The 18836-nt window shown below is 34.2% G+C and overlaps 1 protein-coding gene and 2 long non-coding RNA genes across 3 annotated transcripts; 2 read left to right on the forward strand and 1 right to left on the reverse strand.

The window, feature by feature from the left end:
- The first annotated feature begins 3246 nt into the window (after positions 1-3246).
- Positions 3247-18712, forward strand: LOC136801302 (universal stress protein Sll1388-like). The gene is made up of 4 exons (XM_067057943.1): positions 3247-3437; positions 17369-17461; positions 17671-17748; positions 18034-18712. Exons 1-4 carry the CDS (start codon positions 3251-3253, stop codon positions 18336-18338), a joined length of 663 nt encoding a protein of 220 aa, XP_066914044.1. The 5' UTR covers positions 3247-3250; the 3' UTR covers positions 18339-18712.
- On the forward strand, positions 8563-9328 carry LOC136801251 (uncharacterized). Its single transcript, XR_010845827.1, has 2 exons — positions 8563-8851; positions 9146-9328. It is a non-coding gene; the product is annotated as an uncharacterized lncRNA (long non-coding RNA).
- Positions 14626-15158, reverse strand: LOC136801312 (uncharacterized). The gene is made up of 2 exons (XR_010845833.1): positions 14848-15158; positions 14626-14663 (listed from the first exon to the last, which is right to left on the reverse strand). It is a non-coding gene; the product is annotated as an uncharacterized lncRNA (long non-coding RNA).
- Positions 18713-18836: the final 124 nt, after the last annotated feature.

Raw genomic sequence — 18836 nt, forward strand, 5'->3', positions numbered from 1 at the left:
GCAAATTTGGGCCAAAAACTACCTAAAAATAGGGTTTTTGGACTTTGTGCAAAATCCTGTCATTACTTTTTTCTGATTTTTTGTACAAAGATGGAGGGCAAGATTCTCTAAAGAATGGCTGAAGTGGTTTTTCCTGGAAAATTCTTATTCGCCTTAAAAAACGGATTTTCGTATTTTGGGGGAAATTCCCTTTAACCAAATAAGAAAATATAGCTTTTCTCAATGTTGACTCGTTATTTTTTTCTGATTTTTTGCACAATGATGCAAAATGACAATGCCTAAAATGTGTCGGAGCCCGATTTTCGAAAAAAAATATATTTGGGCAAATTTGGGCCAAAAACTGCCTAAAAATAGGGTTTTTTGGACTTTGTGCAAAATTCTGTCATTACTTTTTTCTGATTTTTTGTACAAAGATGGAGGGCAAGATTCTCTAAAGAATGGCTGAAGTGGTTTTTCCCGGAAAATTCTTATTCGCCTTAAAAAACGGATTTTCGTATTTTGGGGAAATTCCCTTTAACCAAATAAGAAAATATAGTTTTTCTCAAAGTTGACTCATTATTTTTTTCTGATTTTTTGTACAATGATGCAAAATGGCAATGCCTAAAGTGTGACGGAGCCCGATTTTCGAAAAAAAAATATATTTGGGCAAATTTGGGCCAAAAACTGCCTAAAAATAGGGTTTTTTGGACTTTGTGCAAAATCCTGTCATTACTTTTTTCTGATTTTTTGTACAAAGATGGAGGGCAAGATTCTTCAAAGAATGGCTGAAGTGTTTTTTCCTGGAAAATTCTTATTCGCCTTAAAAAACGGATTTTCGTATTTTGGGGAAATTCCCTTTAACCAAATAAGAAAATATAGCTTTTCATAATGTTGACTCATATTTTTTTTCTGATTTTTTGCACAATGATGCAAAATGACAATGCCCAAAATGTGACTGAGCCAGCTTTTTAAGGAAAATTTTTTTGGGCAAATTTGGGGCAAAAACAGCTTAAAAGGTTTTTTGGGTCTGGATGGTTTAAGTGATTTTCGTATTTGGGGACATTCCTTTTTACCATTTTACATTATTCAACACACAAGCTTTATTTTTCCATTCTGAATTTTTGTACAATTATTGTCACTTTTTTCTTATTTTCATCTGATTTTTATCATTAGGTAGGTCCATTCAGCATGTTGCTTGTTTTTATTAATTCAGAACTTAATTATTGAAAAATATTTTGAGTAGAAAATTGGGAAGAGCTGGAGTTTTTATAAGATGTTTCACTCATTGGTCATCTAAAGTAATAGAGACGTTCTTTAGAAAAAGTAGCAAAATTATTGTTTTATAATATGTTTACCAACCAACTGAACTAAATTTATCAAATAAGAACTTGTAAAAAACCCACAATCATGGTCAAAATCTTATTTTACTTTTTGACATTTGGGAGTTTGGGCGAGAAAGTCGATTTTGGGCAATTTCTTAAATTTTGTCGGATATTTTAATTTGGCACGGGTTGATAGACTTCAAGGCTATATTTTGAGCCTTGCTGGACCATTTTTAAAGTCTAGCGTTAAAACTCTACCATTCCAATGTTCCAACCCGGGAAGGAAATTTTTTTTCTAATATATTACGACTATGATTGCAGCTTGACGCAGAAAATTTGGTAAAATTCAGAATCTTTATTCCTTTAGGTCCCTTCTTCTCAAATTTTAGTCAGGCGAGAAGAGTTGCCTTTTCCTTTTAACTAATCGTAAGTGGATAACCGTCGACACATTTTAACGTACGAAAATAACGTCATCCAAAAAGTTTGAAAATTGTTCATGAAATTTTTCAAAAATGGTAAATCTGCATCACTACTCTTAGGTGCCAAATAAACGGGGGGGGGGGTGGAAAATTTTCGAATTTTAATAAACGGGGGGGATCTAATTGCCGGGGGAGTTGGAAATTGTACTTCTGAAACCCCAAAAATAAGGTAAGTATAGGCTAAAATCAGGCTATTAAGAGCAAAATAAGGGGCCTTCTCTTTGACAGCTGAAAATATTCTTAAGAATTAATAAACGGGGGTCCTTATAAGGTACGGGGGGGGGGGACTTTTCGAAAAATTAACAAGCGAAGAGTAACTAAAGTCTGTTCACGATAAGTGTGCACTCATTTTTCTTTTACCTATAACTTTTGAAGGAATTCTTCAATCTTTATAAATTTGGTATCGTTGGAAAGATATTTGTGAGTGGAACAATTTGAAATAAAAAAGTCTTTAAAAAAATTCTAAAAACGAAAATGAAAATGAAGAAGAAAAAAATGAAGATCTTGTAGAGAAGTGCTATAACTTTCATTTTCATTGGAGAGATTTTTTAATCTTAGGAGGTCATCACTGTGAAAAAATTTTGCAAAAATATTTATTCAAGATAAAGTTATGATACAAAGTTTATAAGTGATTGACCCCAAAAAACAGCAGAAAACAGGAGAAAACAGCGTTTTTAGACGTCAATCAGCTTATAACTTTGTTTGATATCTTTTGACTGAATGATTATTTTTGAGAAATTTTTTCATAGTGATGACGTTCGATAATCAAGGATTTGCTTCAGTGAAAATGATAGTTATAGCACTTTTCTACAAGATCTTCATTTTTTTCTTCTTCATTTTCATCTTCATTTTTAGAACTTTTTTATCGATTTTTTTACTCCAAATTGTTCCACTCACTAATATCTTTTCAATGATACCAAATTTATAAAGATTGAAGAATTCCTTCAAAAGTTATAGGTAAATGAAAAAAGAGTGCACACTTATCGTGAATAGACTTTAGCCAAATTTGCTGAATTTGGGCGGGAGGCTATAAATTGAACTTTTCACCTTTTTTGAAAAAAATATTCCCCGATATTACTCTTAGGTTCCAAATAAACGGGGGGGGTTGGAAAATTTTCTAGATTTTAATAAACGGGGGGGACCTAATTGCCGGGGGGGTTGGAAATTGTACTTCTGAAACCCAAAAATAAGGTAAAAATAAGCTAAAATCGGGCTATTTAGAGCAAAATAAGGGGCCTTCTCTTTGACAGCTGAAAATATTCTTAGAGATTAATAAACGGGGGGTCCTAATAAGGTCCGGGGGGGTTGGAAAATTTTCGAAAAATTAACAAGCGGGGGGGGGGGCCCGTTTATTTGGAACCTAAGAGTACCGAGTTCTATTTCGGGTTTTAAATCTTTTTCGTGATCCTTGAACAAGAAGCCGCTCGAATCCAGTCGTCTTTAACAAGTACGATACTTTGTGCTTAAATCATGGGAGATATTCCAGTAGGAGACGACTGCATTTGGACATCTTGGACGAGTTGGTTTATTTTTTACATCTCTCAGCTCAGTCAGGAGGATCTTCAAGTTTCACAAAGAATAACGATGGCTTCTCAAACTGAAAAGAAGGTTCTTATTGCAATGGATGAAAGTGAACACAGCAAAAGAGCTTTTGAATGTAAGAACTTTTTTAATTGTTATGTGTCGGTCCAGTTGGCACGCGTCGTCAACCTGCATCCAATTCCACTCAGTTCCATGCCATCAATATGCCAAAAATATTTTGTTCAACCACCTTCACTTCAAGATAGGCCACCATAGAATGAACTTCCTTTTATAGGATCAATTGTAAAAGGGGTTACGCACGATACGAAAATCTCGTGTTCGCAAGCGAAAGGTTTTTTACACTACATACCGTAGGATTGCTAAACTTCCTTATTCCAAGCGAAATGTTCCGATTACTAGTGTACATCGGAAAAGGACCAAAACGCCACAAAAGTAGATTTAACACCGATTTTAGCCGGAGACGCCTAGAAGCAAAAAGATCCCGGAGACGGGGCAGGTATGTTTTCCCGGGAATGAGAAAGTTAGCCATTTTATGATACAATTTTAAAAAGTTGTACCCAGCCGTTTGGGTGATGTGTGATCGGGAAATAATTCGAGGCATGATTTGGGCTATTTTCGCGATATTTGCATGGTGAACAAACCTTTTTTGGTAATTTTCATGATCGTCAAGAGAGCAAGGAAAATTTCTATCAATGCATCTTAAACATGTACAAACTCTGGTGAACCAAAACAACTTTGATTCTATTTTCAAAACAAACTGCTTTTTTGAAGTTTTTTTAACTCAAATATCTTAAAATTTCAACCTAAAACTTTTTCTCTTTTCTCGTTTTCTTAAATCAAGGGGGTAATGTATATCTACAAAAATTGATCTTGTTCATCAAAAATTGAGAATATTTTACAATAAGAAAACCAAAGGAAAATTTATATTTTCAAAATAGATGAAATATTTTGCATATACTTTCATATATAAAATATTGGAAAAAAGGTTTAATATATAAAATATTGGAGAAAAGGTAAAATATATAAAATATTGAAAAAAAGTAAAAAACTTTCAAAACAGGGAAACAATTTCATAATTTCAAACATACACTTTTTTTAATATAAGAACGATTTTATAAGAACAACGAGGCTCAAAATCGCCAAAAAATAAGAACAATTTAAGAGCAATGCTGAGCCTGAAACTACTCAATTTCAATCAATTTAGGGGTCAAAGTGATAAAAATTGGGTATAATTCCTAAAATACCTGACTTACATCCTATTAATAAGAACATATGATTGATAGAAGCTCAAAGTGCAAAAAAAAAAAAAAGAACAGTCGAGGCTCAGAAAAATTTTACTGGTTCTTATAAAAGTGTAATGCAAAAGAAATCTCATATATACTGGGAAACATTTTCATAATCTGAAAGAACGTCGAAAGGAAAAAATCCCCCTAGCAGAAGGCATTTTGTAATTTTCAAAAGCATGCTGCAAAAGCAAAAAATGTCACAAAATTGGCAATCATAATCTCCAAAATTTCCAAAAAGAAAAAAAGTCTTCATGCCAGGATATTGCTTGAAAAAATTTTCAATTGAAGCGAAAATAAAAAAATGTAGCGTTTCTGGAAACCAACCGGGTGAAAAATAATAATTTTCTGATCTGGGTTCATCTATATATAGTTCATTATAAAAAAAATCAAGTTGGAGCATTTTAAGCTATAAAAGTAGTTTGGTTAGATATTCTCACTCGTAGATCAAGAATTGTTTGTTAGTTAGTAGTTGATACATTAGTATATTCAGGGCTTACTTCATACTGTTCGTACATAAAAGTTATTGTTAAAGTTCTATTTCAATGATCTTATATATTACTTAAATCATCAAAAAAATATAATAAAATTTTTTTTTCTGACCGGCCGCATCAAAGCTTTTTTCCTTCACCCGCATTCCGGAAACACTACATTTTTTTTTTTTTTTGCCTGACAGCAAAACTTTTCTACATTTTTTAAATGCATGTGGAAGAAAATGTCAAGTTAACGACAAACATTTTCCACATGTTTAACGTACGGAGAAGAAAATGTCCAAGTCCACAGCAAAAATTTCCACGTTTTAAAAGCACGTGAAAGAAAATGTCCAAATTCACATAAAAAATTTCCACGTTTAAACGCACGTGGAAGAAAATATCCAAATTCACAACCAAAAGTTTTCCACGTTTTAATCGCACGTGGAGGAAAATGTCCAAATTCACAACCAAAGGTTTTCCACGTTTAAAATGCACGTGGAAGAAAATGTCCAAATTCACAGCAAAAGTTTCCACGTTTTAAAAAACACACGTGCAAGAAAATGTTCAAACTCACAACCAAAAGTTTTCCACGTTTTAAACGCACGTGGAAGAAAATGTCCAAATTCATAACCAAAAGTTTTCCACGTTTAAAACGCACGTAGAAGAAAATGTCTAAATTCACAGCAAAAATTTCCACGTTTTAAACGCGCATGCAAGAAAATGTCCAACTTCACAACCAAAAGTTTTCCACGTTGCATTTTTAAAACATCAATCATCAATCAGTAAATTTTGCTCTGGGTTTAAATTTTTACATTAAAGCTAACCAGTTCATATCCAACCGCAACCATTTCCTTGGCTTGGGTGCCGCATCTACCATCTGACCATCATAAAAAAGTGAGTTCAAACTTTTTTGATGTCGCAAAATTTTTCAAATATAGCATGGTCAGATTTATCCACAAATATTCAGTCAACTGCCTTGTTAGAAATTGTGTAAATATACGGGCAAAATTGAAGTTAGTTTGTTGTGAAAGTTGATAAAATATCGAACGGATAAAATATCCTGTTTTTCAAGAAGAGATTGCACCAATCTCTCATGCCAAACCAAACGAAACATCAAATTCAGGAAGGAATAATAAGAAAACTTCATCATCAACCATTTCTTGTAACAATCACACAAAAATCATGATCCAATTCAACTCATTAAAGCATAAAAACCAAAGAAAAATAGCGAAAGAGCGGTAGCAACCAGTTGTTTATTTTTGCCACCATCTTTGTTTTGACTGTTAAAAGGCAGTATGGTCCGATCAACAATACGCTTCCGAACCGAGCGACGTTTCCCGATCGAGAAGGATACTTATATTTTCCTCCGACGTTTCTCGAAGAAATGACGTATTTATCGTTGTATGAAAAACATCCTACTGTTTTTCACGCCGGAGCTCGATTTAAACAGAGATTTGGAAAAAAATCCATTACGTAATGCTTCCAACAGACAGTCGGGTACAGGCGATAATTCTCCATATTGGAACTTAAGACAGTTGCACACGACGACGAAAGTCTGAATGGAAACGAGGCTGAAAAAGGGTAAAAATCGATTTTATCACTCCGCATATCAGCTTTTTTTCCCGCGCTTTTGCCAAAAGAATCGCACTCGCTCGTTGCGCTCGCTCGTGCGTAATGAACCATATTCGTGTGGCTTTCAGCCTTGCACAACAGTCAGGGCCTCATCGGTCTTTTATAATATTAGTTCGGATAGAATAAAAACATACATGATCAACATAACCAAACCTTCTGTCTTGCGTTTACTCTTTCCTTCCCACAACTTTCGTTTTTGCTTATGTAGGTTTTAAAATCCACAAGTAATGAACCTCTTATAGCTTTATCTGAATAAATCTGGTTGAAACTTTCTATCAGGTTTCATTCCGCACGTTTTTTATCCACGTGGTGAACCGCTTGAAACTTGGAACTTTCCCGTGAGCGCGATTGGGCGTACCGCCATCGCGAAATTTTTCGTGAAAATTTACCGTATTCTAACGCTAAATATAATCTAGATAGGAAACAAATATTAAATTTGATTCTTTTTTTGTTCGTATTTCTAAATTTCCCGATAAAAAGAACTATTTACAAATTATTTTCTTTAACGGGCGTTGAATCGACATTGACATATTTAATGATGTCATAATCATAATAGACCTTTTTTCAAAGAGGCCACCCTGTTGAATAATTATGTAGTCCAGCAGAAAAACAGTGATAAACCATGAATAATTATTACAATATGTATGATACAGTAATTATGCATGGCTATATCATTTTTTTATGGCTGGACTACATAATTATTCAACATGACATCCTCTTTGAAAAAAGGTCTATGCCGTGCATATTTTGTCAACATCATTTTCCTTGGATAAATACCACTAAAATATACAAGATAAGTAAACATAAATTTATCACCTGCGAGCACAGCTTAGCTAAGCGCACCTATCTTATTCATTATCTAAGAATTGAAGCGGGCAAAGATTATCGCGCGGGCTGATAGCAGACAAAGGTTATTTGAAGATATTTTCAGTTATAATCCAAGGTAGAACAAACTAAACATAGAAAGGGGGTATTTTTTAGTGCTCTATACGATGATCGCTATTTTTTTTTGTTTCTATGTTTAGATTTTTCTACCCAGCCCTTTGCTATATGTACGCGCGCCCTGTTGCTAAAACCTTTGCTTGAAATCGAAAGTGAAACCAAGATAATTTAGCGCACACTGCCGTTCGTGTAATATCGATAAAGTGGAATGAGATCCTGACTGGCCTTGCACTCCTTCACAGAGCCTATTTGAGATATTTTACTAACTAGCCCAGAGAAAAATTTTAAACCTTTATTATTTGAATGGGCCATTCCAGTTTTTATTTGTTACCCCCCAATGGACAACATGGAATTTCCGTAGCAAATTGCTTTCAAGAAAGTCCGGAATTTCCGTAACAAATCTACAAAATACCTATCAAAACTGTGGAATTCCGTTACTGTAAGCTAAAAAAATCACGGAATTCCAATACCCCCCGCTTGTTAATTTTTCAAAAATTTTCCAACCCCCCGGACCTTATTAGGACCCCCCCCCGTTTATTAATCTCTAAGAATATTTTCAGCTGTCAAGAGAAGGCCCCTTATTTTGCTCTAAATAGCCTGATTTTAGCCTTATTTTTACCTTATTTTTGGGTTTTAGAAATACAATTTCTAACCCCCCGGCAATTAGGTCCCCCCCGTTTATTAAGATCTAGAAAATTTTCCAACCCCCCCGTTTATTCGAACCCCCCCCCCCCCCGTTTATTTGGAACCTAAGAGTAAGTAAAATTCATGGAATTCCGATACTTTCTCTTAAAAGTTTGCCTGGAATTCCGTGCCAAAATTTATTTCAAAAATTGATGTCATCCATTAGGTAGGGCGGTCGGAAGTCGTGTATTTTCCCGCGCGACACAAAAGACGGGGCAACAAAAAAAGGATAAAAATAAAATTCAGAATTAAATATCTAAATGATAAAGAAAGATATCTGCATGATTTTTTGTTCCAAAAAGAAAATAATTTATTCACCTTTACAGTGCAAAAAACCAGAAGTCTTTAACGTTCTTCGTTCATTTGTAATCTTCGATTTTCAGAGCTTGGGTTGCCCTATTTGTTGTGAACAAGATTACGACACTGCCAATTTGGAAAAACAATGGTTACTTTTGTTAAGATCACGAAGGAGCAGATCGGTCCCGTAACAAACGGTTTTTTGTATTTGAAAGATGGTATATCAAGCTTTCTTTTTCGTTCTGTGGGGTCGTGCATTGTCTTCCAGCAAATGTAAATCAAAGAATTAAATTTTTTCGAAGAATCCGTCATATTTAGCGAAAGGTAACAGCAGAGAGCTTAGACCTTCCTCTTTCATGCTGTACAATTATCTTTCTTGTATCTATATCTGCTCCATTGTAAGAGAAGTTTAATGGTATAGTGACCCCCGTCTCTATGGCTCGCACTACGGAAAAACACTCTCGCCCCAAACTTCCCGCGCAGATTTTTTTGTAAAACACTTTCGATTTCAGTGCCGTGGACATGTTACAAGATGGCAGGAGGTTTTTGAACAGGAATCTTCAAAAAAATGGAACTTCAAAATGGAATATCTGAAAAACTACTAAAGGTTGAAAGATAAGTGACTCCTCATTTTTTTTCTGAGAATAAGGGCTTTTCATTAAACTTGGTTTGACATTTTGAAAATGATTTTGAAATTTCGACTGACCCCCTACATTTAGGGGGTAATGTTTTTTTTCTGGAATGGCCCAATGCATGCCTTTTTAATACTCAAATATAAAACAGGGGGCGGACGACACAGGATTTCCGAGGGCAAAAGTTTTCACCAAAATTCAAAATTTCCAAGGTGAGAGAAGAAAATGTATGAATTTCTAAGGCAATTGAATTAAAAAAGGCCAGGCCCAATTGATTTTTTTGAAAAATGCATCGGTCGGTCGGTCGGTAGCTAAAACTGGAACATTTTTTTCATTTTCCCACCAAAAACCTCCATTTTTGAAATCCCTCAAGCAATCGTTGCAATTCTAGAATCCAACCACGAATGTAAAGAAATAGCCTAAAAGCCCGGATCCACAAAGGCACCCGCTGCGATCGCAAGATAACTTCTAGTTGGAGATTAAGGTGTTCGCGGCGTGTGCTTAAAGGAATACAGCTGTGACTCTCTGCTTTTTAGGTGCTTGATATTTGTTTTTAAGTACAGGTTACACCGGGACATTTTCTGTGCGCAGAGTGGATGTTGTTTATAGAAGAATCAAAGCAGTCAGTTATAAAAAAAGAACCGCAGAGATATTAGTCATCATGTGAAAAGGAGGTAAAATTGTTTTGATTTTTCCGACTCAAAGTGAAACACTTTTTCTCAAAAATGTACGTTTGGTATGTATAAAATAATGTGATATAAGTATTTAGACATTAGAATAAGTAATAAATAAGTAGTTCTAGAAATATATGTAGTCTTCATGTTGGAGAGCTCTCCCAGTCATATTAAAATTTATTTTGTCAAGACAGTCAGACTTTTTCAGGGCCTCTTTGAAGGCATCATAAGTATTTTTCTCCCTGATGGAATTAGGAATATTATTCCGCACAATAGCAGCTCTATATTTGAAAGAGCGTTTATAGTCAACAAAAGTAAAGCGTGCTTGGTTAATTTTAGATGAGTTTCTGTTACCACGAGCAACTGATTTTGTAATGTGATCTGTTAAGAGGGGTGGACACGGACCTTGTAGATTTTATACACTTTGCAAGCTATACTCTTTTTATAGTAGTAAGCAATTCTTTTCCAATTTTGTAAAAGATAAAACATAGACATCAGAGACTTCTTCAAACGATTGCTGAAACGAGCTGCTCTGATATGGACTTTTTCAATACTGGACAATCTAGGGTGTCTGAACAATTTCCCCAGATAAGGATACCGTAAAGAACAGATGGAAGGATACCTTGAAAATAAATAGTAGATAGAGTAGATTTTGGCATTCCTCTCATTTGATATAGCTTTTTAAGTTTAACAATAAAGCTTTTTGTAACTTTTTGAACATGGACATCCCATTTCAATTCATCATCAATTATTACACCCAGACATTTTGTAGAGTTTATCACTTCAATACTTTTGTTGCAGATTGACAAATTTTGAAGTGGACCGATAACTTATGATAGAATCATAACTTTGCAATGCTGACCTGAAAGCTGACGTAACCTGAGCTGAAGTTGGCTTTTATTTGCCGACGTGATTTACACTCTAGGTTGGCGTGCCGACAAAAGAAATGTTTTGGGTCGACAAAGCCGACCTAAAAAGGAAAAATATTATTTGTTAGGTTAATCTAATTGTGTTATCATTTGATAACACATGATAATCGAGCCTCATTCCATTCTCTTTATAAAACATAAAACTTATTAACACAATTATTAAGGAGGTCCTATTAAGGAGGTTATTAAGGCGAGGTCCGGAATTCCTGAGTTATTTTTTCCGAGTTAAGAAAAAACCAAGTTATCCGGAGTTATGACATCATTTTTGGAATTTAGTGACGTCATTTTTCATTTTTTAACTCGGGAATTTTTACATCTTTTAACTTTCCGAGTTATTTTCCATTTTTTAACTCAGGAATTTTTGCTTACTTTAACTTTCCGAGTTATTTTTGAATTTTTAACTCGGAAATTTTTTCTTCCTTTAACTTTCCGAGTTATTTTTGAATTTTTAACTCAGGAATTTTGGCTTCCTTTAGCTTTCCGAGTTATTTTTCTTCATAAATAAACACCAGCTTTAATCTATTGATCCAATACCAACCAAAATCAAAGACATAACCATCCATTACCTATTTTTCCCATTACCAACTAGAAAAACCTTAGCCTGCTTTGACTAAAATGAATAATCAACAAACAAGTGAATAATTGAAAAACAAGAACTGAAGTTAAAACCTGCTAGATAAACAAAGTGTAAGCCCTTCAAAAATCTTACAGCATAAATACTGTGTAAATCTAAAAAAGTACAGCAGGTATGGAGGAATCGTGTAAGACCTGTTCGGCTCCATAGAAGCCCGGGGGTACTAGGATTGCGAGCTAACGGGTATTTGCTGCAAAAATCGAGGAAAAAACTGATTTTTTGGGATTTTGTGACCCTTATTGGAACTTTTGGCTGTTTTTACAAGGGACTGAAATTAGATTTTGTGATTTTTACGACCCTTCAAAGGTCCAAAAAAGGCAGCCTTAAGGGCGGCATACCCGTACGTGCCATAGTACTCAATCACAAAACTCTTCTTCTAGATATTCAAGCAAATATTAAATTTGTGGTGTGCTTGTGGTTTCGATCAATAGATTAAAGCTGGTGTTTTTTTATGAAGAAAAATAACTCGGAAAGCTAAAGGAAGAGAAAATTCCCGAGTTAAAAAATGAAAAATAACTCGGAAAGCTAAAGGAAGCAAAAATTCCCGAGTTAAAAAATGGAAAATAACTTGGAAAGTTAAAGGAAGTAAAACTTCCCGAGTTAGAAAATGAAAAATAACGTCACTAAACTCCAAAAATTACGTCATAACTCGGGATAACTCGGTTTTTTGTTAACTCGGTTTTATTAACTAGGAAAAAATAACTCGGGAATTCCAGGCCTCGTCGCGGGCCCCCCTGATATGAGCAAGGGAACAATGTTGGCCACCCCTACTGAAAATTTCAGATCATCATCATGGAATAAAAAGATATAGTCAAATCTTGTAGGGTTATTTTTCAAAAGAATTTTGCCAAAATCGATTTTCGCATTTCCCCATTTTACCCTACGCAAACGCACGTGGCACGCGCCCGCCGCGATCGCAAAATAACTTCTAGTTGGAGATGCGTTTGTAGCCCTTAAGGGTACCTTTTTTGGACTTCCAAAGTCCTGCTAAGGGTCGAAAAATCAGAAAATCAAATTTCAGTCCCACTAAGGGTCGGAAAAATATAAAAAAATTTCAACTTTCTCCCCCCTGAAAGATCGAAATTTGGTCAAAATTGGTCAAATTTGTCCCGCTAAGGTTCGTAAAATTCCCAACATTTCCCTTTGTTTTCTCCTTTTTAGTCCCGGTAAGGGTCCAAAGTTCGAAAGTCGGGTGGCACCCCCCGTCAGCTTGCAACCCTAGTACCCTGAGATTCGTAGCCTGAGCTTAAAGGAATACAGCTGCAACTTTCTGCTTTTAGGTGCTTAATATTTGTTTTTAAGTACGGGTTACACCAGGACATTTTCTGTGTGCAAAGTGAATATTGTTTATAGAAGAATCAAAGCAGTTATCATGTGAAAAGGAGGTAAAATTTTTTTGGCCAGAGGACACAAACCAAACTATCAATTGGGCCTGGCCTTAAAGTATTATTTCTTCTCCTCTGGACCTCTATAGAGCTGCCAGTCAAAATCTCAATCTTAGTTTTCAAATTCAAAACCTTATGCCATTTGAAAGCCCTTATCATAAGAGAAGAATGAGGGGTCATTTACCTGGCAGAAAGTTTTAGCTCTTGAGATAATATCAATTTGAAGTTCCAATTTTACAGCTCCTTTGGTAACACGACCCCCCAGCTAAATTCCACGATTTTTTGGCACTCAGTTTCGATTTTGCTCGACCAAATCTCGGTGCGAAAACCAAAAATTGGGGTTTTACCTTGCGCAGCCTTGAAAATCAGTCAACCAGCTTCAAACTTTTGTTTACTACAAATGATGTGAAAAAGATATTGAAAAACGGTTTTCACATTTAAAAAGAAAAGCTTTTGGCTTTCAAAACATCCACGCATAATTAATTAGTTAATAACATTTAAAGTTTTAAAGAAAATCTGAAAACAAAGCAAAAATGTCTCTTTTGACCCGAATCCAGAGGAAAACCCGAGCAAAGTGTTGATATCGTAAAAACAGGAATCGCTTGGCGAAAGCATGGTGAACAAATTATACTCGTTATTTTTCATTTAGGATATTTTTAAATGTACATAGACCTGAAAAAAGAAAGATATCATATCATCATATCATCGTTCACTGCTGGCAGGAAATGGATGGCCAAAGGATTTAAAATTTTACTGCGTTGAGCAAAACAAAATGAAAAATAAGTCGACAAGGATAATTCTCCCTTTCTTCATTTCTTAGAAGAGGGAAGTGAAAAAATAAACGAAACATAATGTCATCAATCAAAAATGAATTGAATGTTGAAAGCTCGAAATTTTCTACCCGAAGGTAAACAATCAAAAAATCAAAAAATGTTATCATGGTGACACATCGATTTATTGAGCTTCTTCGTTGTATTGTCTTTGTTCATCTATTCCCTCTTTCCTCCATCAAGGTCAATTCGACTTGAAAACAATTATGTGAGTCGAGTTTGAATAATTCCAGAAATGACCATTTCATTTAATGTGTAGCATCATGAAAAAAGTTCCAATCTTGTTCGAATTTACACATGAGCTGCATTTTAGTCATTTACCATGTCCATATTCCATTTAAAATTGATATTTGAAATAATTCTGTGTCAAGTTTGAAAAATCAAGCCACCAATCCACCAATTCGTAAAACAAGACAGATCCAGAAACAACCATTTTCACACGTAGCATCATGGAAAAAGTTCCATTCTTGTTCAAATTTACACATGAGCTGCATTTTAGTCTCCATTGCCATATTCCATTTAATCGGTATTTGAAATGATTCTGTGTCGAGTTTGAAAAATCAAGCCACCAATTCGTTAAACGAGACAGATCTAGAAATAACCATTTTCACACGTAGCATCATGGAAAAAGTTTCAATCTTGTTCATATTTACACATGAGCTGCATTTTAGTCTCCATTGCCATATTTCATTTAATCGGTATTTGAAATAATTCTGTGTCGAGTTTGAAAAATCAAGCCACCAATTCGTTAAACGAGACAGATCTAGAAATAACCATTTTCACACGCAGTCACACGTAGCAGCATGGAAAAAGTTCCAATCTTGTTCTAATTTACACATGAACTCTATTTTAGTGTCCATCAACAAATTCCTAACCTGAGATTGTTGCATGGAGTTCACCACTGAGGATTCTCGTACTGACGTATATTTGTAATCAAGGATTCAAACTAAATAGATACAAAGATCCAAAATTAGTTTATATGAAAAACAAAAATGAATAAATTCTAAGACTAAGTCTATATCAAACAAAGTCTAGAGTATATGAGACTAGGGTATCATACATACAAGAGAGGATACATTAAAGTAAACAAGAGGAAATATATTGAATAGTAAATAATAAATAATGCTTACCAGCTTGCCAGAGTGAAAGAACTGTGAAGGAGAATCCAAAATGTCAAAATGATTTGAAGACTATCATTGATTGACTTATGTTTGTTTACATTATTTAATATTTATGTTGAGAAAATGACTAAGTCCTGAGGTGTTGACTCTCTGAGTGCTACATGTCAACTGAACTCTGAAGAAAAGTGGACAAGCTGCCATATTTATAGAAAATCTAAACCAAGTTGGCCATAAATACTAAAATTATGAAAAATAGCTAGGAAATGTAAATATGATGAACCAAGTTGGCTATCAAACTAAAATTGATATAAACTAGAAAATACAAAATGAATTATCATAAATTATGCAGAAAACCTGGTTTTCACTGAAAATACTGAAAAATGCACTTAAAAGGAACCAGAATAGATACAAAAACAAATGGAAGAGATTGAAGATAAAATGAGTTCAAACTTGAGATATTGATAAATTTTGCAGTTCAATAAGTTCAATATTTGTCAAATTACAGAGATCAGATTGTAATTGATTTCTGCCCACCACGCTGAAGCTCTAAAGGGATGGGTGAAAACATACAATCTGACGAATATGCAATCTCGAAATCGTAAGGACCGCGTTCGTCTAAAAGGACTGGGTATGACAACAAAGTTGCGTGATTGTGTTTATGAATAGGGCGCCGTATCAGTTTTTGACTTTCTGGCGCACAGCAAGATTCTTGTTGTAAAATTTTCCGCGGGAGGACTATTTTCCTCAGATGTATAATTTTCAAGTGCCTTCAGAGGTTTACCGTGCACGTAAGAAAATTATGAACAGCTGTTATCAGGTTACAAATTCCAGAATCAGTTTTACTTGAAATGATTCTGTGTCGAGTTTAAAAATCATGCCACGTCCCATTGTCACTGATGTATGACTGACCGTTGTTAACAGCGACAGATCCAGAAGTAACCTTGTGTAGCATCAAGAAATATATTCCAATCTTATTCAAATTTACACATGAGCTGTATTTCTGTTTATTTATTTCTATATTAGAAGCCATTATTTCCTTAAAATAAGGTCTTTTTGAAAACAAGAAACTAAAAATGAAAGTGATTTAAGGTAAAATTTTCACTCAGAAAGCTTTATGAAAACTTGACCAAAAACTATAAGATATGACAGAATGTTGAAAAAGTTTACAAAGAAAAATCACTACAGTACAAAGTTTATTTAGTTTGAGAGTCTCTTGACCACTAAATCAAAGAAAATGTTCAAGAAAGTATGAATCAACACATAAAATCAATCTCCTCGCTTCGACCGCCATCTTGTTTTGTTTTGAAAACGTTTGTGGTTAAGGAGCACTGCTAATTAAGCGCTGTTTCTACCAAAACGGACAGACAGAAGGAAACACGGACAACAAAATAGTGAGACTCTCTTTAAAGGCCCACTCGCTAGCGCTGGGCCAAAAATAAAAGGAAATGATATTTTCGCGACATCCTTAATTTTACCAAACAGAATATACATTGTTCTGCGTTTTTCAGAAATTTTATTCTGGTCCGTATTTTTTTGAGTAAGAGAAGAAGGAAGACAACATGGTGCCTGACCATGATAAAAAAATAGTAGATCTCTGTACCTTTGGCAAAATGACTATTGCGACTTAATTTTTATGGCAATCTTAAATCTGATTTTTGTAAATGATCAATCAAAGGTTTTTAATCATTTTATCATGAACTCAAGCATCAGTTTGTAAAATTTAGGGCAAAAGGGGTACCCAAATAAGTAGCCCAATTGGGGTACCCTACCTTTAAGGAACACCGGATAAATACCACTAAATACCACTAATATTATACAAAATAAGTAAACATAAATTTATCACCCGCAAGCTTACTGGTGAGTAAGATTGCAAAGAATATTTTCGGTCTACTAAAGTGATCTGGATTCCCTAGCCTACGGAGGCTTACAGCATTTGGGTAAGCAAGACAAAAGTAAAAAAAGCTGGTTTTTTTCAGCTGGTGCTTGAAATATTGAAGATTGTTAAGACTTTAGGTACGTCTTCTCATTCCTTTAGAAGGGTGGTCAGTTTAAACTCATTTGCAAAAATAGTCTAACAAAAATCCTTTATCCTCAGAAAGAAATGACAGGTGACTTCATGTTCATTTGAGAATTCAGACTACTGATGTCTTGAGAAATCAAAACCGGACGATTAATTGCAAGTTTATTTAATACTTCTAGATAAAAAAAAAAAAAAACAAAAAAAAAAAAAACTTTAACATCTACAATTGAAAGATAATGTCCAACGTCATTCATTTCGCTAGGAGATACTCAAAGCACATCTTTTGGAAATGATTTTCCCAGGCTATAACTTTTTTAAAGTCACAGTACCTTGCCCCATGCAACTGGACGAGAAGATTAGGAAAAATAACTGAAATAAGTAGCTGTAATTTGCTCAAGGTAACTGCATCTCTCATTAAGTTAGTAATCCTATTTCAAAAAGCTTTCAGTAAGTGAAAGAATTTGAAACCCCAAATTCTTATTGAGATATTTATGTTGTATACCTTTTTAGATTATTTGAGGAATATTGCGCAGAAAGATAAAGATGTTTTGATTCTCTTACACATCTTCAATCCACCACCTCCACCAGCTCTGTCTTCTAAAGGTTTGTTTTTAAGGGTGAATTTTCATTTTGATTGTTTGATGAAAAAGAGTACTTCATGAGACTTTTTGTTCGTTCAAAAAACTTATTTTCAACATAAAGATACATATACAGGTACAGATCAAAGAGAATTTCTATTAAAAGGTTGTACATATTTATAATTCAACATTCTCCTACGTTTATTACATGCCTTTTAAAACTTTTTATGTCAGGCAAAATGTCACACATGGGCATGGGGATGCATGGAGCAGAGCACACTCATCCATTTGGTTCTGACTTTTTCCTTTCAGGTAGGAGGATTTTATAATGTTATTCACATGGGATCAATGAGAATTGGGTTTCCAATAGCAAAGAGATTAGTTTAAAAATTTTTGAAAATAAATCCAGTGTTTTTATATCTATCTTTAAAAGTCAATATTTTTAAACATTTGCTACAATAGAAAAAATGAAATAGATCCCTACTCAGCGTATCCCATAATAAATGTCACATGACAGGACATATTGTAATTAGAAAGAAAAAATGGCCCTGAAACAGGCTAGACTGAATTTAAAGATGATATATAATTTTTTCAAAGATCCAAAAAGTGAACATTGGATTGCTTGGAGGAAAACAGTGGAAGATAAAGTTCAAGAATTAAAGACATATCTGAGCGTATATGAAAAGCAATGTGTAGAAAACCAAGTCAAATGCCATTCTATTTTGCATTCTGGAAATCCTGGTGAAGCTATATGTGAAATCTCTGAAGAACGTGATGTTTCATTAGTCATTCTTGGTTCAAGAGGTTTGAATAAATTGCGCAGAACTTTTTTAGGTTCAGTCAGTGATTATGTCATTCATCACGCCAGGAAGCCAGTCATGGTTGTACCTCCTCAAAAATGATACATAAATGTCCCATAATGAAAATGTTTGCGAGTGATAATGTGTGAATTTTGTGATATATTATTTCATATGAATTTTAGGTTTAGATCACAATGAGTATAAAATGCACATTCAAATTATTTATTATTTGCCATTAAAATTATCCTGTTTTTTATTCTACTTTTAGAGCTTTTACCAATATTAATTTGACTCTGACACCACGTTTCTTTCTGTACCCGATTCGTTTTTTAATGTTTTTGTTTTGATTTTCTTTGAATTTGATTTTTATAACTACTATTTATTGTACTGAATGCGTTATGTTTGGTTATATGTTTTGTAATGATAGGAGAATAATATATTGTTTTGAATGAGTTGACAGACTACTATTTAATTGATGTTACCTTATTGTAGTCCTTCAGACAACCATATATTCTACATTAGATAATCTGTCGAAGGATAACTACTAGCTCATCTTAACGATGAGAACAACAGAGAACCACCATGTTGCGATTTTCTTTC

This window comes from Clytia hemisphaerica, unplaced genomic scaffold, assembly GCF_902728285.1.
Source record: "Clytia hemisphaerica strain Z4C2 unplaced genomic scaffold, Clytia hemisphaerica genome assembly, whole genome shotgun sequence".
In the NCBI taxonomy this organism is placed as follows: Eukaryota; Metazoa; Cnidaria; class Hydrozoa; order Leptothecata; family Clytiidae; genus Clytia; species Clytia hemisphaerica.

Coding starts and splice junctions, on each gene's coding strand:
- LOC136801302 (XM_067057943.1), top strand. CDS start 3,251: ATGGGAGATATTCCAGTAGGAGACGACTGCATTTGGACATCTTGGACG. Junction 3,438..17,368: donor CAGCAAAAGAGCTTTTGAAT/GTAAGAACTTTT, acceptor ATACCTTTTTAG/ATTATTTGAGGAATATTGCG. Junction 17,749..18,033: donor TTCTGACTTTTTCCTTTCAG/GTAGGAGGATTT, acceptor ATTTTTTCAAAG/ATCCAAAAAGTGAACATTGG.